General features: G+C 45.6%; 1 protein-coding gene across 1 annotated transcript in view; it reads right to left on the reverse strand.

Annotated features, from left to right (window-relative positions):
• The window catches only part of LOC109884983 (ankyrin repeat and sterile alpha motif domain-containing protein 1B), a 332,614-nt gene extending 310,025 nt beyond the window's left edge, over positions 1–22,589 (reverse strand). Inside the window, 1 exon segment of the mRNA XM_031798152.1 lies at positions 21,842–22,589. Within this exon segment, the coding sequence (XP_031654012.1) occupies positions 21,842–21,972 (131 nt within the window). The 5' untranslated portion in view covers positions 21,973–22,589.
• Between the last annotated feature and the right edge of the window lie 4,510 nt (positions 22,590–27,099).

The following is a 27,099-nucleotide window of genomic DNA, read 5'->3' on the forward strand; positions in this document are numbered from 1 at the left end:
AGAGAGAGAGAGAGAGAGAGAGAGAGACACAGAGAGAGAGAGAGAGAGAGACACAGAGAGAGAGACAGAGAGAGAAACAGAGAGAGAGAGAAACAGAGAGAGAGAGACACAGAGAGAGAGAGAGAGACAAAGAGAGAGAGAGAGAGACAAAGAGAGAGAGAGAGACACAAAGAGAGAGAGACACAGAGCTTTGGCAATGTTAACACATGTTTCCCATGCCAATAAAGCCCTTGAATTGAATTGAGAGAGAGGGACAGAGAGAGAGCGGGACAGAGAGAGAGCGGGACAGAGAGACAGAGAGAGAGCGGGACAGAGAGAGAGAGAGTGGGACAGAGACAGAGAGACAGAGAGGGACAGAGCGGGACAGAGAGAGAGCGGGACAGAGAGAGAGCGGGACAGAGAGAGAGCGGGACAGAGAGAGAGCGGGACAGAGAGAGAGCGGGACAGAGAGAGAGAGGGACAGAGAGAGCGGGACAGAGAGAGAGAGGGACAGAGAGAGCGGGACAGAGAGAGAGCGGGACAGAGAGAGAGCGGGACAGAGAGAGAGAGGGACAGAGAGAGAGCGGGACAGAGAGAGAGCGGGACAGAGAGAGAGAGGGACAGAGAGAGACGGAAGGAGGGGAGTGAGAGAGAGGAGGTCTGGCCCGAGGCCCAGAGTAGAAAATCCATACCCTCCCTGTTATCAGGCTCATAATTGGTTTTCCTCCTCTCTCCTCCTTTTTTTCTCCATCCAGGCCCCTGCCTCCACTGTTTCCCCCATCTATCTCTCTCACTCAACCTGAGCAAAGCATTAGCTCCACTGTAGGTAGTACTACACTATACACAAGAAAGGAATACTGTGATACTGTGGTGACAGACAGACAGACCAGAGAAGGACAGGGCTGGACGGACGGACAGACACTTCCAGCTGTGTTCTATTCTGGGTTAGAGACTCAGCATGCTGTATGACAATGTCTCCTGGACAGAGAACACAGAGAGGGACGGAGAAGAGATGAATGGGGACAGGGACAGGGATAGGGACAGGGACAGGTATAGGGACAGGTATAGGGACAGGGATAGGGACAGGGATAGGGACAGGGACAGGGATAGGTATAGGGACAGGGATAGGTATAGGGACAGGGACAGGTATAGGGACAGGGACAGGTATAGGGACAGGGTTAGGTATAGGGACAGGTATAGGGACAGGGACAGGGATAGGGACAGGTATAGGGACAGGGACAGGGATAGGTATAGGGACAGGGAAGGGCATAGGGACAGGGACAGGTATAGGGACAGGGACAGGGACAGGGATAGGTACAGGGACAGGTACAGGGACAGGTACAGGGACAGGTATAGGGACAGGGATAGGTATAGGGACAGGGATAGGTATAGGGACAGGGATAGGGACAGGGATAGGTATAGGGACAGGTATAGGGACAGGGATAGGTATAGGGACAGGGATAGGGACAGGGACATGGATAGGTATAGGGACTGGGTTAGGTATAGGGACATGGATAGGTATAGGGACAGGTATAGGGACAGGGATAGGTATAGGGACAGGTATAGGGACATGGATAGGTATAGGGACAGGGATAGGGACAGGGATAGGTATAGGGATAGGGATAGGGATAGGGATAGGTATAGGGACAGGGATAGGGACAGGGACATGGATAGGTATAGGGACTGGGATAGGTATAGGGACAGGGATAGGTATAGGGACAGGTATAGGGACATGGATAGGTATAGGGACATGGATAGGTATAGGGACATGGATAGGTATAGGGACAGGGATAGAGACAGGGACAGGGATAGAGATAGTGACAGAGACAGGGATAGAGACAGGGACAGAGACAGGGATCGGGACAGGGATAGAGACAGGGACAGAGACAGAGACAGAGACAGGGATAGAGACAGGGACAGAGACAGAGACAGGGACAGAGACAGGGATAGAGACAGAGACAGAGATAGAGACAGAGATAGAGACAGAGATAGAGACAGAGATAGAGACAGAGATAGAGACAGAGATAGAGACAGAGACAGGGATAGAGACAGGGACAGAGACAGGGACAGAGACAGGGACAGAGACAGGGACAGAGACAGGGACAGAGATAGAGACAGAGATAGAGACAGAGACAGGGACAGAGACAGAGATAGAGACAGGGACAGAGATAGGGACAGAGATAGGGACAGAGATAGAGACAGGGACAGAGATAGAGACAGGGACAGAGATAGAGACAGAGATAGAGACAGGGACAGAGATAGAGACAGGGACAGAGATAGAGATAGGGACATAGACAGAGATAGGGACAGAGATAGAGACAGGGACAGAGACAGGGACAGGGGAGAGACAGGGACAGAGACAGGGGAGAGACAGGGACAGAGACAGAGACAGGGACAGAGACAGGGACAGAGACAGGGACAGAGACAGGGGAGAGACAGGGACAGAGACAGGGACAGAGACAGGGACAGGGACAGAGATAGAGACAGGGACAGAGACAGAGACAGGGACAGAGACAGAGACAGGGGAGAGACAGGGACAGAGACAGGGGAGAGACAGGGACATAGACAGGGACAGAGACAGGGACAGAGACGGATCAAAACGCAGCTAGAAGAAAATAGAACATGTTTAGAGAAAGAAATGGAGGGAACATGTATGAGAGAAAAGAGACATGGTGAGAGCGAGAGACTATCCTCAGGGAGAAAGAGAAGGAGCGACCGATCCTCAGGGAGAAAGAGAAGGAGAGACCGATCCTCAGGGAGAAAGAAACAGAGAAGGAGAGACCAATCCTCAGGGAGAAAGAAACAGAGAAGGAGAGACCGATCCTCAGGGAGAAAGAAACAGAAGGAGAGACCAATCCTCAGGGAGAAAGAAACAGAGAAGGAGAGACCGATCCTCAGGGAGAAAGAAACAGAAGGAGAGACCAATCCTCAGGGAGAAAGAAACAGAGGAGAGACCGAACCTCAGGGAGAAAGAAACAGAGAAGGAGAGACCGATCCTCAGCAAGAAAGAAACAGAGAAGGAGAGACCGATCCTCAGCGAGAAAGAAACAGAAGGAGAGACCGATCCTCAGCGAGAAAGAAACAGAGAAGGAGAGACCGATCCTCAGGGATAAAGAAAGAGAAGGAGAGACCGATCCTCGGGGATAAAGAAAGAGAGAAGAGACCGATCCTCAGGGAGAAAGAAACACAGAAGGAGAGCCCGATCCTCAGGGAGAAAGAAACAGAAGGAGAGACCGATCCTCAGGGAGAAAGAAACAGAAGGAGAGACCAATCCTCAGGGAGAAACAGAAGGAGAGACCTATCCTCAGGGAGAAAGAGAAGGAGAGACCGATCCTCAGGGAGAAAGTAACAGAAGGAGAGACCGATCCTCAGGGATAAAGAAAGAGAAGAAGAGACCGATCCTCAGGGAGAAATAAAGAGAAGGAGAGACCGATCCTCAGGGAGAAGAAAGAGAGAGACTGATCCTCAGAGAGAAAGGAGAGACCGATCCTCAGAGAGAAAGAAAGAGACCGATCCTCAAAGAGAAAGAAAGAGACCGATCCTCAGGTAGAAAGAAAGAGAAGGAGAGACCGATCCTCAGGGAGAAAGAAACAGAAGGAGACCAAACCTCAGGGAGAAAGAAACAGAAGGAGACCAAACCTCAGGGAGAAAGAAACAGAGAAGGAGAGACCAATCCTCAGGGAGAAAGAAACAGAGAAGGAGAGACCGAACCTCAGGGAGGAAGAAACAGAGAAGGAGAGACCGAAACAGAAGGAGACCAAACCTCAGGGAGAAAGAAACAGAGAAGGAGAGACCGATCCTCAGGGAGAAAGAAACAGAAGGAGAGACCGATCCTCAGGGAGAAAGAAACAGAGAAGGAGAGACCGATCCTCAGGGAGAAAGAAACAGAGAAGGAGAGACCGAACCTCAGGGAGAAAGAAACAGAGAAGGAGAGACCAATCCTCAGGGAGAAAGAAACAGAGAAGGAGAGACCGAACCTCAGGGAGAAAGAAACAGAGAAGGAGAGACCAATCCTCAGGGAGAAAGAAACAGAGAAGGAGAGACCGAACCTCAGGGAGAAAGAAACAGAAGGAGACCAAACCTCAGGGAGAAAGAAACAGAAGGAGACCAAACCTCAGGGAGAAAGAGAAGGAGAGACCGATCCTCAGGGAGAAAGAAACAGAAGGAGAGACCGATCCTCAGGGAGAAAGAAACAGAGAAGGAGAGACCGATCCTCAGGGAGAAAGAAACAGAGAAGGAGAGACCGAACCTCAGGGAGAAAGAAACAGAGGAGAGACCAATCCTCAGGGAGAAAGAAACAGAGAAGGAGAGACCGAACCTCAGGGAGAAAGAAACAGAGAAGGAGAGACCGATCCTAAGCAAGAAAGAAACAGAGAAGGAGAGACCGATCCTCAGCGAGAAAGAAACAGAAGGAGAGACCGATCCTCAGGGATAAAGAAAGAGAGAAGAGACCGATCCTCAGGGATAAAGAAAGAGAAGGAGAGACCGATCCTCGGGGATAAAGAAAGAGAGAAGAGACCGATCCTCAGGGAGAAAGAAACACAGAAGGAGAGCCCGATCCTCAGGGAGAAAGAAACAGAAGGAGAGACCGATCCTCAGGGAGAAAGAAACAGAAGGAGAGACCAATCCTCAGGGAGAAACAGAAGGAGAGACCTATCCTCAGGGAGAAAGAGAAGGAGAGACCGATCCTCAGGGAGAAAGTAACAGAAGGAGAGACCGATCCTCAGGGATAAAGAAAGAGAAGAAGAGACCGATCCTCAGGGAGAAATAAAGAGAAGGAGAGACCGATCCTCAGGGAGAAGAAAGAGAGAGACTGATCCTCAGAGAGAAAGGAGAGACCGATCCTCAGAGAGAAAGAAAGAGACCGATCCTCAAAGAGAAAGAAAGAGACCGATCCTCAGGGAGAAAGAAAGAGAAGGAGAGACCGATCCTCAGGGAGAAAGAAACAGAAGGAGACCAAACCTCAGGGAGAAAGAAACAGAGAAGGAGAGACCAAACCTCAGGGAGAAAGAAACAGAGAAGGAGAGACCAATCCTCAGGGAGAAAGAAACAGAGAAGGAGAGACCGAACCTCAGGGAGGAAGAAACAGAGAAGGAGAGACCGAAACAGAAGGAGACCAAACCTCAGGGAGAAAGAAACAGAGAAGGAGAGACCGAACCTCAGGGAGAAAGAAACAGAGAAGGAGAGACCAATCCTCAGGGAGAAAGAAACAGAGAAGGAGAGACCGAACCTCAGGGAGAAAGAAACAGAAGGAGACCAAACCTCAGGGAGAAAGAAACAGAAGGAGACCAAACCTCAGGGAGAAAGAGAAGGAGAGACCGATCCTCAGGGAGAAAGAAACAGAAGGAGAGACCGATCCTCAGGGAGAAAGAAACAGAGAAGGAGAGACCGATCCTCAGGGAGAAAGAAACAGAGAAGGAGAGACCGAACCTCAGGGAGAAAGAAACAGAGGAGAGACCAATCCTCAGGGAGAAAGAAACAGAGAAGGAGAGACCGAACCTCAGGGAGAAAGAAACAGAGAAGGAGAGACCGATCCTCAGCAAGAAAGAAACAGAGAAGGAGAGACCGATCCTCAGCGAGAAAGAAACAGAAGGAGAGACCGATCCTCAGGGATAAAGAAAGAGAAGGAGAGACCGATCCTCAGGGATAAAGAAAGAGAGAAGAGACCGATCCTCAGGGAGAAAGAAACACAGAAGGAGAGCCCGATCCTCAGGGAGAAAGAAACAGAAGGAGAGACCGATCCTCAGGGAGAAAGAAACAGAAGGAGAGACCGATCCTCAGGGAGAAACAGAAGGAGAGACCGATCCTCAGGGAGAAAGAGAAGGAGAGACCGATCCTCAGGGAGAAAGTAACAGAAGGAGTCACCGATCCTCAGGGATAAAGAAAGAGAAGAAGAGACCGATCCTCAGGGAGAAATAAAGAGAAGGAGAGACCGATCCTCAGGGAGAAGAAAGAGAGAGACTGATCCTCAGAGAGAAAGGAGAGACCGATCCTCAGAGAGAAAGAAAGAGACCGATCCTCAGAGAGAAAGAAAGAGAAGAAGAGACCGATCCTCAGGGAGAAATAAAGAGAAGGAGAGACCGATCCTCAGGGAGAAGAAAGAAAGAGACCGATCCTCAGAGAGAAAGAAAGAGACCGATCCTCAGAGAGAAAGAAAGAGAGAAGGAGAGACCGATCCTCAGGGAGAAAGAAACAGAAGGAGACCAAACCTCAGGGAGAAAGAAACAGAAGGAGACCAAACCTCAGGGAGAAAGAGAAGGAGAGACCGATCCTCAGGGAGAAAGAAACAGAAGGAGAGACCGATCCTCAGGGAGAAAGAAACAGAGAAGGAGAGACCGATCCTCAGAGAGAAAGAAAGAGAAGGAGAGACCGATCCTCAGGGAGAAAGAAACAGAAGGAGAGACCGATCCTCAGAGAGAAAGAAAGAGAGAACTTCTGTGAGTGTAATGTTTACTGTTAATTTTTGTTTTTTTCACTTTTGTATATTATCTACCTCACTTGCTTTGGTAATGTTAACATATGTTACCCATGTCAATAAAGCACCTTGAATTGAATGGAATTGAGGAGAGACCAACCCTCAGGGAGAAATAGGAAGAGGTTGAGTAGACGGTAGTGTTGTAATCTCTCCTTCCTTTAGGGTTGCCTGGTATGAGATCTTCCCCCTGCCACCTCCCTGGGCAGAGACACATACACCTTCACCTCCGCTACACCTCCTCACCATCCCTCCTCCTCTCTCCCCCGGCCTGCCTAGATCCACTACCTCCTACTCGCACTCCCTACCTCTCTCTCCTTCCCTCTCTCACACCTACCTTGTGTTTCCACTCTTTCCTCCCTCTCTCTTTTTTTCCACCTCCCTCTCTAAGTCAGATGTATTTAAAGTGCATTTCACCTGGGTCTCCATTTCCCTCTTTCTGGAGTGTCAACAACCAGACATTTCACATGGAATATCCGAGCAGGAAAAAGGTTACAATAGCGATTGGTGATTTTGGAAGACAGGCTATTCGCAGTTCCATCAATCAGACATCAAACATTCTGCACAAATGCATAAAATAATCCACACAATAACTCATTCAATCATTCCCAATGGCCTTTCCTCCCGAATTCAACCGCGTTTGGTGATCTGAACAGAAGGAGCACTGGACTCACAGAGAATGATATATTCTCTATTTTTCACTGCAGTCAGGGAGTGTTGAATATTCTATATCCGTTTTAAAAATAACTCATTTGTCATGTATTCCACCTTGGGTCATACAAGGAAAAGGAAAGTTCTGGTCATATTGAGACATACGAGCACTATCCAAACATAGTGGTTTAAACTCCAATGCAGAGTTATGGTGATAGGTAGTGAAGGATTCTTTTTTCACATCAGTGTGTGTGTTTCTCATTCTTTATGAATTTCAAAGAGTGTGTGTCAGAGTTTGTGTTTGGTAATTAGAGGGCAATCTGTTGGCGTCAGCTCGGCCTGATGGGAAATATGGCCCATTAGGGGCTGTCACTCAGAGTAATTCACTTCCTGGTTTCTCTGCTCGCGCTACGTTTCCCACGGCAACGAGAAATGGGCGAGCGGGAAAACAATTACCGTGGGAATTAAGAGTGCATCACAGCACCGGCTGGTTAAACGCTGTCCATCACCTCGTGACAGACACACACACATTCATTTACCGACTCTCCATCACACATTCATTCATTTACCAACTCTCCATCACACACACATTCATTCACCAACTCTCCATCACACACACATTCATTCATTTACCGACTCTCCATCACACACATATTCATTAATTTACCGACTCTCCATCACACACACATTCATTCATTCATTCATTTACCGACTCTCCATCACACACACATTCATTCATTCATTTACCGACTCTCCATCACACACACATTCATTCATTCATTTACCGACTCTCCATCACACACACATTCATTCATTCATTCATTTACCGACTCTCCATCACACATTGCAATGTTGTTTGATAGAATGAAGCTGAATGGCAGCTGTACTCAGTCATAGGCTTAATAGTACTTCAGGACAGGGTTGAGATCAGCTGTCACACACACACACACACACACACACACACACACACACACACTAAGAACTTCTGAGCCAATTCCATTGTGTGCATGGGAGGCCTGTCTTGAGACTGCAAATGTCATCGGAGCGCCAATCTACCTCTGTCTGCACTGTCACCACTAAAGCTGTCACAACTGTTCACACACACACACACACTTCACACACCCAATACATTCAGGCATACTGCAGCTATAAATACCTACAGCAGGGATCATCAACTAGATTCAGCCGTGGGACCAGTTTTTCTTGAGTGGATAGCCAGGGGTTCGGAACATAATTACAAATTATTGGTAAGACTGCAAAATGACCGCAAGAAGCCCAAACGGATATAATATTTGACTAAAACACAATCATTTTAAACCTTGCTTACATTTGTGACCCTTTTCAGGAAGCTAGGCGCACACACACGTCACACGTCACTACCTCACAGAAGAGGCATTTGAAATTTTTCGTTTTGTGGTGATTCTTTGGCGAAGAAATGCCGTCTGGAACATTCCTTCACAATTTTCATTTGTTTTAATAACAAATTTGTATTCCATCTGTAAATATGAATAAAGTTGTTGGTTAGTTGGTTGAGCCTAGTTGGTTTAATCGCCAGCCTTCCCGCTAGCCATGATTGGCTGAGATAATGGATGGGCTGGACATGCCGGGAGATGAGTTTGGATTGGTCTGCCATGTAGAATGCCTCTGTCTATAACATGACCTGCTCAGTATGGGTTAACAATCGAGAACTACAAAAAATGTGCTCCTTTTCTCAACAACATTGATAACCTGAATTTAGCAGGCGCAATCGACAGGTCAGTTGGGCTACTTTCTGCACACGCCACGGCCAGTGTGAACCGGAGTGACTTGACCCAACACTGGCCAAGCAAGATATAGCTACAAACAAGACAGAGTTAAATGGTTCCAGTCTACCGTGAAGCGTTCATCCGTCTATACAGGTGAGAGTCGAGCTACATTTTCAAATGTTCTACGTTTCCAGCTCGCTAGCTAACATTATGTGTATGATCAGTGTAGTGATATTATTTCTCTCTCAGAAAACATTATGTTTTAACTAACAATGCAAATGGCTATGTAGCTAGCTAACATTGAACCTAGTTGGTTAGCTTTAGCTACCAGTAGATTCATGCGTTGTAGTAAGAGTTGGGATTATGGTTCATTGTTTAGCTAGCTAGCTAGCTAGCTACATGTCTAAACAAAAGACTATGCAAGTAACCATTTCACCTTCTGTATCCTGTGCATGTGACAAATAAACTTAGATATGATTTGATATAGTGTGTGTTTACCAGAGACTGTAATGTGAAGAACAACATGACCTGCACCAAAGTCAGATTAGGTGGCCAAATAAAATCCCCCGCGGTACCGTCAGATGGGGAACCCTGACATACAGTATAGTCATACATATACCGTGGGGCAAAAAAGTATTTAGTCAGCCACCAATTGTGCAAGTTCTCCCACTTAAAAAGATGGCACGGTGTGATTTATCCACCGTCTTGGCACGGTGTGATTTATCCCAGAACAAGTGCTAGTATACAAGCCAAAGGAGGTAGGAAGGAATGTGTTTAGGTCAGAACCTCATTAACTACAATGACAGTCTGGCCTTCCATCCATGGGCTGGGTCCCAATACTCTGAAAACAGCCTTCTTCCCTTGGCCTCTTTCCATATGTCCTGTGCTGGTCTCCTAAGAGAAAGTACTTGTCCTTGCCAATTCAGTTTTCCAAACGAGTGTTAAGTGTATATGTAGTCTGATAACCTATAATATGTGCTATGTCACCACTAAAATAAAAACACTCCCTCCATACTGTCCTACCAAGCAAAAAGGCAGCAACTGCTAATTTGGTCAAAAATGTGTTAGTCATTATTGCTACATTCAATACATGCTTAATCATGTGGACAAGTATCCTGTCTATATTGCATTGTGTTTTGAAAATGTGGGGGTCATGTTAGCAGTAACTGCACAAAGTTACTGTAAAACCAAGGTAAATAAAAGCAATTTTTCTCAGTTCCAAGCACTTCCAAGTTTAGACAGCGTGTACTATCTATAGACAGGGTGTACCAATACAGAGTCAATGTGGAGGCTATAGACAGGGTGTACCAATACAGAGTCAATGTGGAGGCTATAGACAGGGTGTACCGGTACAGAGTCAATGTGGAGGCTATAGACAGGGTGTACCGGTACAGAGTCAATGTGGAGGCTATAGACAGGGTGTACCGGTACAGAGTCAATGTGGAGGCTATAGACAGGGTGTACCAATACAGAGTCAATGTGGAGGCTATAGACAGGGTGTACCAATATAGAGTCAATGTGGAGGCTATAGACAGGGTGTACCAGTACAGAGTCAATGTGGAGGCTATAGACAGGGTGTACCAGTACAGAGTCAATGTGGAGGCTATAGACAGGGTGTACCAGTACAGAGTCAATGTGGAGGCTATAGACAGGGTGTACCAGTACAGAGTCAATGTGGAGGCTATAGACAGGGTGTACCAGTACAGAGTCAATGTGGAGGCTATAGACAGGGTGTACCAGTACAGAGTCAATGTGGAGGCTATAGACAGGGTGTACCAGTACAGAGTCAATGTGGAGGCTATAGACAGGGTGTACCAATACAGAGTCAATGTGGAGGCTATAGACAGGGTGTACCAGTACAGAGTCAATGTGGAGGCTATAGACAGGGTGTACCAGTACAGAGTCAATGTGGAGGCTATAGACAGGGTGTACCAATACAGAGTCAATGTGGAGGCTATAGACAGGGTGTACCAATACAGAGTCAATGTGGAGGCTATAGACAGGGTGTACCAGTACAGAGTCAATGTGGAGGCTATAGACAGGGTGTACCAGTACAGAGTCAATGTGGAGGCTATATACAGGGTGTACTGTCTATAGACAGGGTGTACTGGTACAGAGTCAATGTGGAGGCTAGACAGCGTGTACTGTCTATAGACAGGGTGTACCAGTACAGAGTCAATGTGGAGGCTATAGACAGGGTGTACCAATACAGAGTCAATGTGGAGGATATAGACAGGGTGTACCAGTACAGAGTCAATGTGGAGGCTATAGACAGGGTGTACCAATACAGAGTCAATGTGGAGGCTATAGACAGGGTGTACCGGTACAGAGTCAATGTGGAGGCTATAGACAGGGTGTACCAGTACAGAGTCAATGTGGAGGCTATAGACAGGGTGTACCAATACAGAGTCAATGTGGAGGCTATAGACAGGGTGTACCAGTACAGAGTCAATGTGGAGGCTATAGACAGGGTGTACCAATACAGAGTCAATGTGGAGGCTATAGACAGGGTGTACCAGTACAGAGTCAATGTGGAGGCTATATACAGGGTGTACTGTCTATAGACAGGGTGTACTGGTACAGAGTCAATGTGGAGGCTATAGACAGCGTGTACTGTCTATAGACAGGGTGTACCAGTACAGAGTCAATGTGGAGGCTATAGACAGGGTGTACCAATACAGAGTCAATGTGGAGGCTGTAGACAGGGTGTACCAGTACAGAGTCAATGTGGAGGCTATAGACAGGGTGTACCAATACAGAGTCAATGTGGAGGCTATAGACAGGGTGTACCGGTACAGAGTCAATGTGGAGGCTATAGACAGGGTGTACCAGTACAGAGTCAATGTGGAGGCTATAGACAGGGTGTACCAATACAGAGTCAATGTGGAGGCTATAGACAGGGTGTACCAGTACAGAGTCAATGTGGAGGCTATAGACAGGGTGTACCAATACAGAGTCAATGTGGAGGCTAGAGACAGGGTGTACCGGTACAGAGTCAATGTGGAGGCTATAGACAGGGTGTACAGGTACAGAGTCAATGTGGAGGCTATAGACAGGGTGTACCAATACAGAGTCAATGTGGAGGCTATAGACAGGGGGTACCAGTACAGAGTCAATGTGGAGGCTATAGACAGGGTGTACCAGTCCAGAGTCAATGTGGAGGCTATATACAGGGTGTACCAATACAGAGTCAATGTGGAGGCTATAGACAGGGTTTACCGGTACAGAGTCAATGTGGAGGCTGTAGACAGGGTGTACCAGTACAGAGTCAATGTGTACCAGTAAAGAGTCAATGTGGAGGCTATAGACAGGGTGTACCAGTCCAGAGTCAATGTGGAGGCTATATACAGGGTGTACCAATACAGAGTCAATGTGGAGGCTATAGACAGGGTGTACCGGTACAGAGGCAATGTGGAGGCTATAGACAGGGTATACCAATACAGAGTCAATGTGGAGGCTGTAGACAGGGTGTACCGGTACAGAGTCAATGTGGAGGCTATAGACAGGGTGTACCGGTACAGAGTCAATGTGGAGGCTATAGACAGGGTGTACCGGTACAGAGTCAATGTGGAGGCTATAGACAGGGTGTACCGATACAGAGTCAATGTGGAGGCTATAGACAGGGTGTACCGGTACAGAGTCAATGTGGAGGCTATAGACAGGGTGTACCAGTACAGAGTCAATGTGGAGGCTATAGACAGGGGGTACCAGTACAGAGTCAATGTGGATGCTATAGACAGGGTGTACCAGTACAGAGTCAATGTGGAGGCTATAGACAGGGTGTACCAGTACAGAGTCAATGTGGAGGCTATATACAGGGTGTACTGTCTATAGACAGGGTGTACTGGTACAGAGTCAATGTGGAGGCTATAGACAGCGTGTACTGTCTATAGACAGGGTGTACCGGTACAGAGTCAATGTGGAGGCTATAGACAGGGTGTACCGGTACAGAGTCAATGTGGAGGCTATAGACAGGGTATACCAATACAGAGTCAATGTGGAGGCTGTAGACAGGGTGTACCGGTACAGAGTCAATGTGGAGGCTATAGTCAGGGTGTACCGGTACAGAGTCAATGTAGAGGCTATAGACAGGGTGTACCGGTACAGAGTAAATGTGGAGGCTATAGACAGGGTGTACCGGTACAGAGTCAATGTGGAGGCTATAGACAGGGTGTACCGGTACAGAGTCAATGTGGAGGCTATAGACATGGTGTACCAGTACAGAGTCAATGTGGAGGCTATAGACAGGGGGTACCAGTACAGAGTCAATGTGGATGCTATAGACAGGGTGTACCAGTACAGAGTCAATGTGGAGGCTATATACAGGGTGTACTGTCTATAGACAGGGTGTACTGGTACAGAGTCAATGTGGAGGCTATAGACAGCGTGTACTGTCTATAGACAGGGTGTACCGGTACAGAGTCAATGTGGAGGCTATAGACAGGGTGTACCGGTACAGAGTGAATGTGCGGGGGCACCGGTTTCGAGGTAATATGTACATGTAGGTAGAGTTATGAAAGGTGACTATGCAACTAGTCTGGGTAGCCATTTGATTAGATGTTCAGGAGTCTTATGGCTTGGGGGTAGAAGCTGTTTAGAAGCCTCTTGGACCTAGACTTGGTGCTCTGGTACCACTTATTTATTTATTTATTTATTTACCTTTATTTAACCAGGTAGGCAAGTTGAGAACAAGTTCTCATTTACAATTGCGACCTGGCCAAGATAAAGCAAAGCAGTTCGACAGATAAAACGACACAGAGTTACACATGGAGTAAAAACAAACATACAGTCAACAATGCAGTATAAACAAGTCTATATACAATGTGAGCAAATGAGGTGAGAAGGGAGGTAAAGGCAAAAAAGGCCAAGATGGCAAAGTAAATACAATATAGCAAGTAAAATACTGGAATGGTAGTTTTGCAATGGAAGAATGTGCAAAGTAGAAATAAAAAAATAATGGGGTGCAAAGGAGCAAAATAAATAAATAAATAAAAATTAAATACAGTTGGGAAAGAGGTAGTTGTTTGGGCTAAATTATAGGTGGGCTATGTACAGGTGCAGTAATCTGTGAGCTGCTCTGACAGTTGGTGCTTAAAGCTAGTGAGGGAGATAAGTGTTTCCAGTTTCAGAGATTTTTGTAGTTCGTTCCACTTGCCGTGTGGTAGCAGAGAGAACAATCTATGACTAGGGTGGCTGAAGTCTTTGACAATTTTTAGGGCCTTCCTCTGACACCGCCTGGTATAGAGGTCCTTGGATGGCAAGCTTGGCCCCGTGATGTACTGGGCCATGCACACTACCCTCTGTAGTGCCTTGCAGTCGGAGGCAGAGCGTTTGCCATACCAGGCAGTGATGAAACCCATCAGGATGACCTCGATGGTGCAGTGGTAATATATTTAAATGAGTGGACTGTGGAATGCTTCTTATCGGTAATTAATGTTTTACAAAGCGTTTTCTTAGGACACTCCAGAGCTCACTGTGTGTGGCTAACGGTTTGTACTGTTACACAGGGTAAATACATTCAACATCTCTCTAATGTTCACAGAACTAAAGGAAACTTAATTAAAACTCAAGAGTTATGTTGAGTGAGGAGTAGGTACATGAGAGAGAGAGAGAGACCCATGACAGCAACACAATTAGACCCAACCAAATCATGAGAAAAAATAAATAAAATACTTGACACATTGGAAAGAATTTACCAAAAAACAGAGCGAACTAGAATGATATTTGGCCCTAAACAGAGAGTACACAGTGGCAGAATACCTGACCACTGTGACTGACCCAAACGTAAGGAAATCTTTGACTATGTACAGTCTCAGTGAGCATAGCCTTGCTATTGAGAAAGGCCGCCATAGGCAGACTTGGAGAAGACATGCTATGTGCACACTGCCCACAAAATGAGGTGGAAACTGAGATGCACTTCCTAACCTCCTGCACAATGTATGACCATATTAGAGACACATATTTCCCTCAGATTACACAGATCCACAAAGAATTCGAAAACAAATCCAATTTTGATAGACTCCCATATGTACTGGGTGAAATACCAGTGTGTCATCACAGCAGCAAGATTTGTGACCTATTGGCACGAAAAAAGGGCAACCAGTGAAGAACAAACACAATTGTAAATACAACCCATATTTATGTTGATTTTCACTTTTTTACTTTAATTATTTGCACATCGTTACAACACTGTATAGAGACATAATGACATTCTAAATGTCTTTTGGAACTTTTATAAGTGTAATGTTTCCTGTAGAGGTCGACTGATTATGATTTTTCAACGCCAATACCGATTATTGGAAGACTAAAAAGGCAAATACTGATTAATCGGCTCATTTTATTTTTATTTGTAATAATGACAATTACAACAATACTGAATGAACACTTATTTCAACTTAATACATCAATAAAATCAATTTAGTGTCATAAATAATGAAACATGTTCAATTTGGTTTAAATAAGTAAAAGTGCAATATGTGCCATGTCCCTCTCTCTCTCCCATGTAAAGCTAAAGTTTCAGTTCCTTGCTCTGAACATGAGAACATATGAAAGCTTACCCAGGTAAGAAGTTTTAGGTTGTAGTTATTATAGGATTATCTCTCTATACCATTTCTATTTCATATACCTTTTACTATTGGATGTTCTTATAGGCACTATAGTACTGCTAGTGTAAAAGTATAGCTTCCGTACCTCTCCTCGCCCCTACCTGGGCTCGAATCAGGAACACATCGACAACAGCCACCCTCGAAGCATCGTTACGCATCGCCCCACAAAAGCTGAGGCTCTTGCAGAGCAAGGGGAACAACTACTTCAAGGTCTCAGAGCGAGCGACGTCGCCGATAGAAACGCTATTAGCGCGCACCCCGCAAACGAGCTAGCCATTTCACATCGGTTACACCAGCCTAATCTCGGGAGTTGATAGGCTTGAAGCCATAAACAGCTCAATGCTTGAAGCACAGTGAAGAGCTGCTGGAAAACGCACGAAAGTGCTGTTTGAATGAATGTTTACGAGCCTGCTGCTGCCTTCCACCGCTCAGTCAGACTGCTCTTTGAAATATCAAATCATAGACTTAATTATAACACAATAACACACAGAAATACGAGCCTTAGGTCATTAATATGGTCAAATCCGGAAACTATCATTTCGAAAACTAAACGTTTATTCTTTCAGTGAAATACGTAACCGTTCCGTATTTTATCAAACGGGTGGCATCCCTAAGTCTAAATATTCCTGTTACATTGCACAACCTTCAATGTTGTCATAATTACGTAAAATACTGACAAATTAGTTCGCAATGAGCCAGGCGGCCCAAACTGTTGCATATACCCTGACTCTGTTGCACAGAAAGAAAGAGAAGTGACACAATTTCCCTAGTTAAAATAAATTCAGGTTAGCAGGCAGAATTAACTAAATATTCAGGTTTAAAAATATAGATTTGTGTATTGATATAAAGAAAGGCATTGATGTTTATGGTTAGGTACACATTGGTGCAATGACAGTGATTTTTCGCGAATGCGCTTGTTAAATCACCCGTTTGGCGAAGTAGGCTATGATTCAATGATAAATTAATAGGCACCGCATAATTTATATGCAACGCAGGACAAGCTAGATAAACTAGTAATATCATCAACCATGTGTAGTTAACTAGTGATTATGTTAAGACTGATTGTTTTTTTATAAGATAAGTTTAATGCTAGCTAGCACCTTACCTTGGCTCCTTGCTGCACTCGCATAACAGGTAGTCAGCCTGCCACACAGTCTCCTGTATTGGATGGTCTGTTACACCCCTCCTCCAGAATACTCCTTTACATCTCCCCATCCTCTATCTTTATGGATGGTCTGTTACACCCCTCCTCCAGACTACTCCTTTACATCTCCCCATCCTCTATCTTTATGGATGGTCTGTTACACCCCTCCTCCAGACTACTCCTTTACATCTCCCCATCCTCTATCTTTATGGATGGTCTGTTACACCCCTCCTCCAGACTACTCCTTTACATCTCCCCATCCTCTATCTTTATGGATGGTCTGTTACACCCCTCCTCCAGACTACTCCTTTACATCTCCCCATCCTCTATCTTTATGGATGGTCTGTTACACCCCTCCTCCAGACTACTCCTTTACATCTCCCCATCCTCTATCTTTATGGATGGTCTGTTACACCCCTCCTCCAGACTACTCCTTTACATCTCCCCATCCTCTATCTTTATGGATGGTCTGTTACACCCCTCCTCCAGACTACTCCTTTACATCTCCCCATCCTCTATCTTTATGGATGGTCTGTTACACCCCTCCTCCAGACTACTCCTTTACATCTCCCCATCCTCTATCTTTATGGATGGTCTGTTACACCCCTCCTCCAGACTACTCCTTTACATCTCCCCATCCTCTATCTTTATGGATGGTCTGTTACACCCCTCCTCCAGACTACTCCTTTACATCTCCCCATCCTCTATCTTTATGGATGGTCTGTTACACCCCTCCTCCAGACTACTCCTTTACATCTCCCCATCCTCTATCTTTATGGATGGTCTGTTACACCCCTCCTACGCACGCACACACACACGAGGTGGTCTTCCCATATGGTTGGTCTAGTCACTAGGCGGTTGAGGAAACACACACACATATCTGTGTTGGCCTGCCAAGGCTAGCGGTTCAGTCTAGTGGTCCACTACACCATGAGTGCTGCTGTGGTGGGAAAAAGTGACATTTATTACTGATTCTACGTGTTATAATAAGACCAATTCTGAGTGTTGTGGTTAGAAACTATTGCAGAAAATAAACAGTATTTTGTGTTATTTCCTCTCTGGTCTTCATAGACCGATACATACTGGGGAAATGAGCGAGGACCAATCACTATCTCTCTATGTGTGAAATTACAGTGTTGAGGCGACTCTGGGATGCTGGACTTGTAGGCAGAGTTGCAAAGAAAAAGCCATATCTCAGACTGGCCAATAAAAAGGACAGATCAAGATGGGCACAAGAACACAGACACTGGACAGAGGAACTCTGCCTAGAAGGCCAGCATCCCGGAGTCGCCTCTTCACTGTTGACATTGAGACTGGTGTTTTGCGGGTACTATTTAATGAAGCTGCCATTTGAGGACTTGTGAGGCGTCTGTTTCTCAAAATAGACACTAATGTACTTGTCCTCTTGCACCGGGGCCTACCGCTCCTCTTTCTATTCTGGTTAGGGCCAGTTTGCGCTGTTCTGTGAAGGGAGTAGTACACAGCGTTGTACGAGAACTTCAGTTTCTTGTCAATTTCTCGCATTTATCAGAACAAGAATAGACTGACGAGTCTCAGAAGAAAGGTCTTTGTTTCTGGCCATTTTGAGCCTGCAATCGAACCCACAAATGCTGACTCTCCAGATACTCAACTAGTCTAAAGAAGAACAGTTTTAGTGCTTCTTTAATCAGAACAGTTTTCAGCTATGCTAACATTGCAAAAGGGTTTTCTAATTATCAGTTAGCCTTTTAAAATGATAAACTTGGATTAGCTAACACAAAGTGCCATTGGAACACAGGAGTGATGGTTGCTGATAATGGGCCTCTGTATGCCTACGTAGATATTCCATTAAAACGTTTCCAGCTACAATCGTCATTTACAACATTAACAATATCTACACTGTATTTCTGATCAATTTGATGCTATTTTAATGGACAAAAATGTTTTTGCTTTTCTTTCAAGAACAAGGACATTTCTTAATGTGTATTACACACACACTCCATTCTGGGTTAGTGATCTGCTTAAGATTCCAACACAAGCAACAGAACACAGAAAATACACAGACACAGTATCTGTCTCTCCATCAATCTCTGTTTAAATTGGCACAGAGCGACAGAGACAAGCCTCCCCTGCGTTTATTTTTTATGTGTTCTGCTGCTTGTATTGGAGCCTTGAGCCGATCACTGCTGTGTGTGTGTGTGTGTGTCCTCTGAGAATCACCACCTCTTCTCACATCACTTCAGAACTGTTTGTTTGTGGAGCAGGATGACATACTGTACTCTCAGCCACACACTGATCAAAGGGGGTTCTCTCTGTGTTTGTGCAATTGTAGAACCCCTTCAGTGACAGTAGCCACTAGAACAAGGAGTAACGATAGCGAGCACCGACAATAACCAGTACTTGACTCTTCTGTGTAGCAAGAGTGTTCAACATATCTGGCATGTGTTGGCTTTTAAAAATGTTCCTTCTTTCATCCCACAATCATCCTCATCATTTCCCACATATTGTAATGGACGAGCATTATTATCATGTGGTAACGCTAGTCATCACTGTAATAACTGTCTGATTACATAAGACCTACAGTCACAAATCCATCTTCATCATTACTGTGCCTCTACATAAAAACAGAAGTTAACAATCAACAACAACCGTGTACAGCTAGTGTACGTGAACTACGACCGTGTACAGCTAGTGTACGTGAACTACGACCGTGCACAGCTAGTGTACGTGAACTACGACCGTGCACAGCTAGTGTACGTGAACTACGACCGTGTACAGCTAGTGTACGTGAACTACGACCGTGTACAGCTAGTGTACGTGAACTACGACCGTGTACATCTAGTGTACGTGAACTACGACCGTGTACAGCTAGTGTACGTGAACTACGACCGTGTACAGCTAGTGTACGTGAACTACGACCGTGTACAGCTAGTGTACGTGAACTACGACCGTGTACAGCTAGTATGTGTACAGCTAGTATATGTGAACTATGACCGTGTACAGCTAGTATGTGTACAGCTAGTATATGTGAACTATGACCGTGTACAGCTAGTATGTGTACAGCTAGTATATGTGAACTATGACCGTGTACAGCTAGTATGTGTACAGCTAGTATATATCTGAACCATGGCCATGAAATCATCTGCTATTGATTTTCCTGTGTGTGTGTCCCGCTATGTGGTGCTGAGAGATTTTGGAAAAGGGCCTCACAGCTTTGGAATATTCTGAATGACTCGAGCCTCAAGATGGGAAAATATGTATCATTGTCTCCCAAAGAAAACTCCACAAACATGACCTACCCTAATAGAACCCTCCACCTTCCATTTGACTCACACACACTTTTATGAGTCAGGGAATAAGCCTGCGGGGGTTGACAAAACCTTGTCCAGATGGACAGTCTATAGTCCACCCACTGTTTCACAGACTTGACTGCATCTACCATTGCCTTGTCCCAAAAAAAGCCCAACTTTCAGTGTAACCCAGTACAACACACACACACACACACACACACACACACACACACGCTACACAACAGTTCCTCAGGGACACCATTTTCTGTCAAAGCAAGCTTGTGCTAGGAATACATAGCACAGGCCTATTCAAACATTGGATTTGATGCCAGCAGTCTTGTGGGACTGGTACAAAATGACACTTCCAAATACTGTACCACATGGCAGTTGATATGTACATATTGTTGTTTGATTCCTCTTCCTAATTTAACTGTAAGATGTAAATTGTTTTTATTGTTCCTGTAGGCTGTTGCCATGGTGATGTGCAAGCCTACCCTTTAGCTCTTTACACGCAGTTTAAGCACGAGCACAAACACACAGTTCCCATGCTCTCCGTCCCTCTTGCTTCATAGGCGTACTCTCTCCCATCAGTGCATCTCAACACAGCTGTAAAAACAAAGCACTGCTGCACGGCCTGAGGTGATGCTCCTCCCGTACGCCCGGTCCTTTGATCTAACTGATCACCTAGTCCTCTCTTCTTTACTGATAGAGATGGGAAGGAGAGGCCTGGAGGAAAGGGACTATTCTCACAGTCTAAAGTTGTCTTTATACGAGGCTACAAGGTTCCGTTTTGGCATGAAAGACTATCCTTTTATGAGTTTACAGCATATCACAAACACTCTGACTATGTTATGGTCATTTAATAGTAGCCTATTTAATGTATCAATGACGGCACACTGGCATAGGTCTACACACCATGAGGCCTTCAACAGACCCTCAATAGGCACTGAGTGTTTAGGCTACTGATCAATGACGGCACACTGGCATAGGTCTACACACCATGAGGCCTTCAACAGACCCTCAATAGGCACTGAGTGTTTAGGCTACTGATCAATGACGGCACACTGGCATAGGTCTACACACCATGAGGCCTTCAACAGACCCTCAATAGGCACTGAGTGTTTAGGCTACTGATCAATGACGGCACACTGGCATAGGTCTACACACCATGAGGCCTTCAACAGACCCTCAATAGGCACTGAGTGTTTAGGCTACTGATCAATGACGGCACACTGGCATAGGTCTACACACCATGAGGCCTTCAACAGACCCTCAATAGGCACTGAGTGTTTAGGCTACTGATCAATGCCAAATGTCCATGCTTGTCGCCTCGACTAGACGTAACATAGTAGACATATTTTGAGGTACCTCCAAGTCGTATGATACTGTATTAAGGAATGGTCTGGTTACTTAAGAGATTAAGACAGAAATGAATGCCATTTGATTTGTAACATATCATACGGATTGGAGAACGTAACATATCCTACTAAATGGAGGGATACATAAGAACGTCCCAAACCATACTAATTCATCTGAGACCAGGTTGAAATTAACAAATATATTTACAATGAAACATCAACATTTGCAGTAGTAAGTGATTAGGCTACAGGTCATTGCTTGCAACACCCCCTTCAGACAAAACCATGCATTATTATAATGTATAGCCAGAGTCAGTGTAAAAGTGCACAACAATTTGACAGCTGTCAAGATTGATGCCAAATTTATATCTAACGCAAAAGCTCCTTCTCGGACACAAAGACTGCAACCAGGCTTTAGCAGAGGCTGCCTCGGGCTTTCCTGAATTCACATAAAGTAATTGGTCTCATGGCAGTTTGCATAAAAGTGCTATGCTCCAACTTTGGCGCAACAGCCCGTCTTTTTCAACGTAGACCATCAATAGAAGTATGTCAATAGTAGTATCAACAAGGCAATCTTCTTCATATGGCATGAAAGTGCATGTTGACGACTTCGTTTACCTCAGTAGGTTTGGCAGAGGTATGGAGCCCGAGGCTGTCCCCAGGATTCCCCTTTTCCCACTCAGTAATTTCTCCACCAGGACCACATTCCCGGTCCGGGCCGCTTCTAGTAGTTCTTGTTCCTTCCCCATCCCGACCGAACTTCTTCTAATCCCGGATTTATAATCCAAAAACCGGTATGTGGAAAGAGAATGACGGCGGTGGGGACACCCCTTCACTGTATCTTGTGAAAAAACATCTCAGTGTGTTCTTTTTACTGCATGTTGCAGTAAGCGTTCCCTCAAATGGGTAGGTTACCGTCCGCGGTGTGCTGCAAGGTTGGCAGGCTCAGTTGCAGAACGAGTCCATTGTCGAACCGAACGCAGGAATGAAGAACCGTAAATAGCGCATTTTGCACGGTGCTGCCTGCTGCAGCTGGCTCGAGGGAACTACGAACAAGCCGGTTGCCAAACCCAGACCGCCACTCGCGCTCTTCTCTCTCGGTTCGGCTATTTTGTCCTCTCTTCTCTCTCCGTGTTGCCCAACAACAAACACGTTGTGTGGTGTCCTCTCGTTCTGTCTGTCTGTTATTGTAGCATCCCAATCGCTCCCTCTTTCTTTCTCTCCAGTTCTCCACTTTCTTCGAACCGCACTCACCACAGTGCCTAATACGTTGTACAGTATGGGCGTGGATGGCGGGTTACAGCACCAACCGGAGGCGAAAAGGCTTTGTTATTTATTTGCTCATTTAAGAAAGTCACAGGTTATATGAAAATGCTCCTTTATTCGGATAGCAGTCAGCTTTAGGAGGAATATCGATGTGTATATTCCATTATTGAGCGAATAACGGGTGCACATTTAATTATTATTGGTTTATCAAGATAACCGTCCAAAATACATAAATCAGTGGATGCTGTAAAACAAAAATATGGGCCATATAGTGAAAATAATAGCAGCCTTGGTCTATGCCACCTGTTTGTGTGACAAAACAAGCAAGAGCCCGATGTTTTTTAATGGTCTGCTCTGTCCATTGACAGGCTTGGATTGAGACACACCCCCTTTGTCAATCTCTTCATCCCTTGCCCGATTTTTTTTTTTTTTACCGTTATTTAACCTTTATTTACCTAGGCAAGTCAGTTAAGAACAAATTCTTATTTACAATGAGGCCTACTCCGGCCAAACCCTCACCTAAACCGGCCAATTGTGCACCGCCCTATGGGACCCCCAATCACAGCCGGTTGTGATACAGCCCAGGATCAAACCAGGGTCTGTAGTGACGCTTCTAGCACTGAGATGCAGTGTCTTAGACCACCACTCTGAGACCTGCAGATGATACCCAATTATTCACTAGTTCACTATTGGTTGATTAGGAATGATGTCGCTATTTCAGTAACAATGCTGTAAATTATAGGAACACACAGAGCTGTGTGATTGTGCCCTGGCTCCTGTCTGGACCTCTGATGTGAGCTCAGTGCATTGCTTCCTGTCTTGCTGGAAAGAGAAGAACGTCCTATTGAGAGAGATGGAGATAAACAGAGAGTAGGACTTCATATAGCCTACTAAACGAGAGGGAGGAGAGGAATCTCCTTGCCAGAGAGAGAGAGAGAGAGAGAGAAGCAGCTGCAGCCCCATGGGGTGTTGGATAGAGATACTACAATCTGACTGTCAGGGGAGAGCAGTGAAGCTGATCTCATAAGCCAAATCTATTCCATAGCAGAACCACAGACACATACAAGACAGTCCTTGTTTCACTCCATTGTTTAGCTGTCGTTCGGTCATTTCATTGGTGATGAGAGGAGAAATGTGTGCTTCAAAACGAGTCAAACCTATTAAATGATACGTCTATTATTTTGTTTTCTACTCTTTTCCTTTCTGATTTTTAACTGGATTATATGACAAAACCACAGCAAGGGGCGCATTCAGCAAGACGCAACGTTTTGGAACACAGGTGCTCAAAATATGCTATAAAAAAACAAAGTTTGTCTCTGACACATACAATAAGGAATCACCTTGCCTATTTTCATGGCATTTCTATCTGCAACATTTGACTATTGAACGTCCCTCTGGGTGACTACAGGGGAAAATAAGGTCAATACCCATACCTACCAGTAGATGTCCCACTTGGACTGCTTTTCTGTCTCCATCAAGGACGTTGGCAGCATACACAACACTGGACGGTAAGGGCTCTGTCTCAATCCATCCATGTCATCTCCTTGACTACTCGGATCCGAAAGACATGTCCACAATTAACAACTATAAGCAGTCTAGCACATTAAATATGGCCGACATCACAGGGCCATTATTTTGACCAGCAAACATTTCTGTTGCTCATCAGGGGAAGTCCCCACTTCATAAGGTGTTTAGGTGTTGTTCACTACACATTCTGAAGGGTGCACTCCTTGTGTTGATCTGAGCCAGGTGGCTCGTCCACTGCTCCTCCCACTTAAGCCAGAGCCATTGAGATGCCTTCTCTGGCTCCTTTTCAGTTAATCTTTCCTCAATTCCTTTTCAAAAAACACTTGAGAATGCCTAGGTGGAGGGATCTTGGACCATCCCCTTCAATATGTTTGAGAATGAGGCCAGGCGATACTCTAGAACCCTCAAATTTAAATCTGGACCTCTAAGCCAGTTCCACTGCTTTTTTTCTCCTCCCGACATGGGACACCAGGTGGTGCAATTAATTATCAGGTAGAACAGAAAACCAGCAGCACTCTGGACCACCAGGGTAGGATTTGATTACTCCTGGCCTAGGACGTGAGGAGTCATGAATACGTATTGAGAATGAGCCTTGCCTCCTGTCTATCTATGCGGCAGACCTTTCGCTGTGTTCCCTTTACTCAAATCAAATGTATTTATATAGCCCTTCGTACATCAGCTGATATCTCAAAGTGCTGTACAGAAACCCAGCCTAAAACCCCAAACAGCAAGCAATGCAGGTGTAGAAGCACAGTGGCTAGGAAAAACTCCCTAGAAAAGGCCAAAACCTAGGAAGAAACCTAGAGAGGAACCAGGCTATGAGGGGTGGCCAGTCCTCTTCTGGCTGTGCCAGGTGGAGATTATAACAGAACATGGCCAAGATGTTCAAATGACCAGCATGGTCAAATAATAATAATCACAGTAGTTGTCAAGGGAGCAGCAAGTCAGCACCTCTGGAGTAAATGTCAGTAGGCTTTTCATAGCCGATCATTAAGAGTATCTCTACCACTCCTGCTGTCTTTAGAGAGTTGAAAACAGCAGGTCTGGGACAGGTAGCACGTCCGGTGAACAGGTCAGGATTCCATAGCCACAGGCAGAACAGTTGAAACTGGAGCAGCAGCACGGCCAGGTGGACTGGGGACAACAAGGAGTCATCATGCCAGGTAGTCCTGAGGCATGGTCCTAGGGCTCAGGTCCTCCGAGAGAAAGAGAGAATTAGAGAGAGCATACTTAAATTCACACAGGACACCAGATAAGACAGGAGAAGTACTCCAGATATAACAAACTGACCCTAGCCCCCTGACACAAACTACTGCAGCATAAATACTGGAGGCTGAGACAGGAGGGGTCAGGAGACACTGTGGCCCCATCCGATGATACCCCCGGACAGGGCCAAACAGGAAGGATATAACCCCACCCACTTTGCCAAAGCACAGCCCCCACACCACTAGAGGGATATCTTCAACCACCAACGTACCATCCTGAGACAAGACCGAGTATTGCCCACAAATGTCTCCGCCACGGCACAACCCAAGGGGGGGGGGGGGGGGCGCAAACCCAGACAGGAAGATCATGTCAGTGACTCAACCCACTCAAGTGACGCACCCCTCCTAGGGACTGCATGAAAGAGCACCTGTAAGACAGTGACTCAGCCCCTGTAATAGGGTTAGAGGCAGAGAATCCCAGTGGAGAGAGGGGAACCGGCCAGGCAGAGACCGCAAGGGCGGTTCGTTGCTCCAGAGCCTTTCTGTTCACCTTCACACTCCTTGGCCAGACTACACTCAATCATATGACCCACTGAAGAGATGAGTCTTCAGTAAAGACTTAAAGGTTGAGACCGAGTCTGCGTCTCTCACATGGGTAGGCAGACCATTCCATAAAAATGGAGCTCTATAGGAGAAAGCCCTGCCTCCAGCTGTTTGCTTAGAAATTCAAGGGACAATTAGGAGGCCTGCGTCTTGTGACCGTAGCGTACGTGTAGGTATGTACGGCAGGACCAAATCAGAGAGATAGGTAGGAGCAAGCCCATGTAATGCTTTGTAGGTTAGCAGTAAAACCTTGAAATCAGCCCTTGCCTTAACAGGAAGCCAGTGTAGGGAGGTTAGTCAGGATTCTAGCACCCGTATTTGAAACTAACTGAAGTTTATTTAGTGCTTTATCCGGGTAACCGGAAAGTAGAGCATTGCAGTAGTCTAACCTAGAAGTAACAAAAGTATGGATACATTTTTCTGCATCATTTTTGGACCGAAAGTTTCTGATTTTTGCAATGTTACGTAGATGGAAAAAAGCTGTCCTTGAAATGGTCTTGATATGTTCGTCAAAAGAGAGATCAGGGTCCAGAGTAAAGCAGAGGTCCTTCACAGTTTTATTGTAGACGACTGTACAACCATCAAGATTGTCAGATTCAACAGAAGATCTCGTTGTTTCTTGGGACCTAGAACAAGCATCTCTGTTTTGTCAGAGTTTAAAAGTAGAACGTTTGCAGCCATCCACTTCCTTATGTCTGAAACACAGGCTTCTAGCGAGGGCAATTTTGGGGCTTCACCATGTTTCATTGAAATGTACAGCGGTGTGTCATCCGCATAGCAGTGAAAGTTAACATGTTTTCGAATGACATCCAAAGATTGACAACGTTCAATACAACTATTTTCCTTAAAATCATTAAAACTATCCATAATTCCTATCAAGACTAGTATAAGTGATTAGGCAAACAGGTATATACTCCTCATTGCAGAATCCTAAGTGCCTTTCACAGTGGTGCCCTCCACTGGTAGACACTTGGTCTTCAATCCCTTGTCAATGTATGATACTTTCAGCAGCTTCCTCTATCCACTCCTCCCATGGAAGTGTTTGCTCTGTCCCGTTAGTAGACTGGTGGAAGTTCCCTTGTCCAGATGCACCAGGTTTAAACCCCCCACAATTCACTAGAAAGACAGATGACCTTGGGTGTGCACCATGTTTCATAAGATATACATTTTGATCATTTATCTGATACTTTTGTCCCCCCAGACTTGGGGAATTCAACTTAAGGGCAATTCTACCACTTTTCAACCTCATTCATTATTGCCGTCGACATATTTGAA

Source organism: Oncorhynchus kisutch, linkage group LG19 (genome assembly GCF_002021735.2).
Source record: "Oncorhynchus kisutch isolate 150728-3 linkage group LG19, Okis_V2, whole genome shotgun sequence".
Taxonomy (NCBI): Eukaryota; Metazoa; Chordata; class Actinopteri; order Salmoniformes; family Salmonidae; genus Oncorhynchus; species Oncorhynchus kisutch.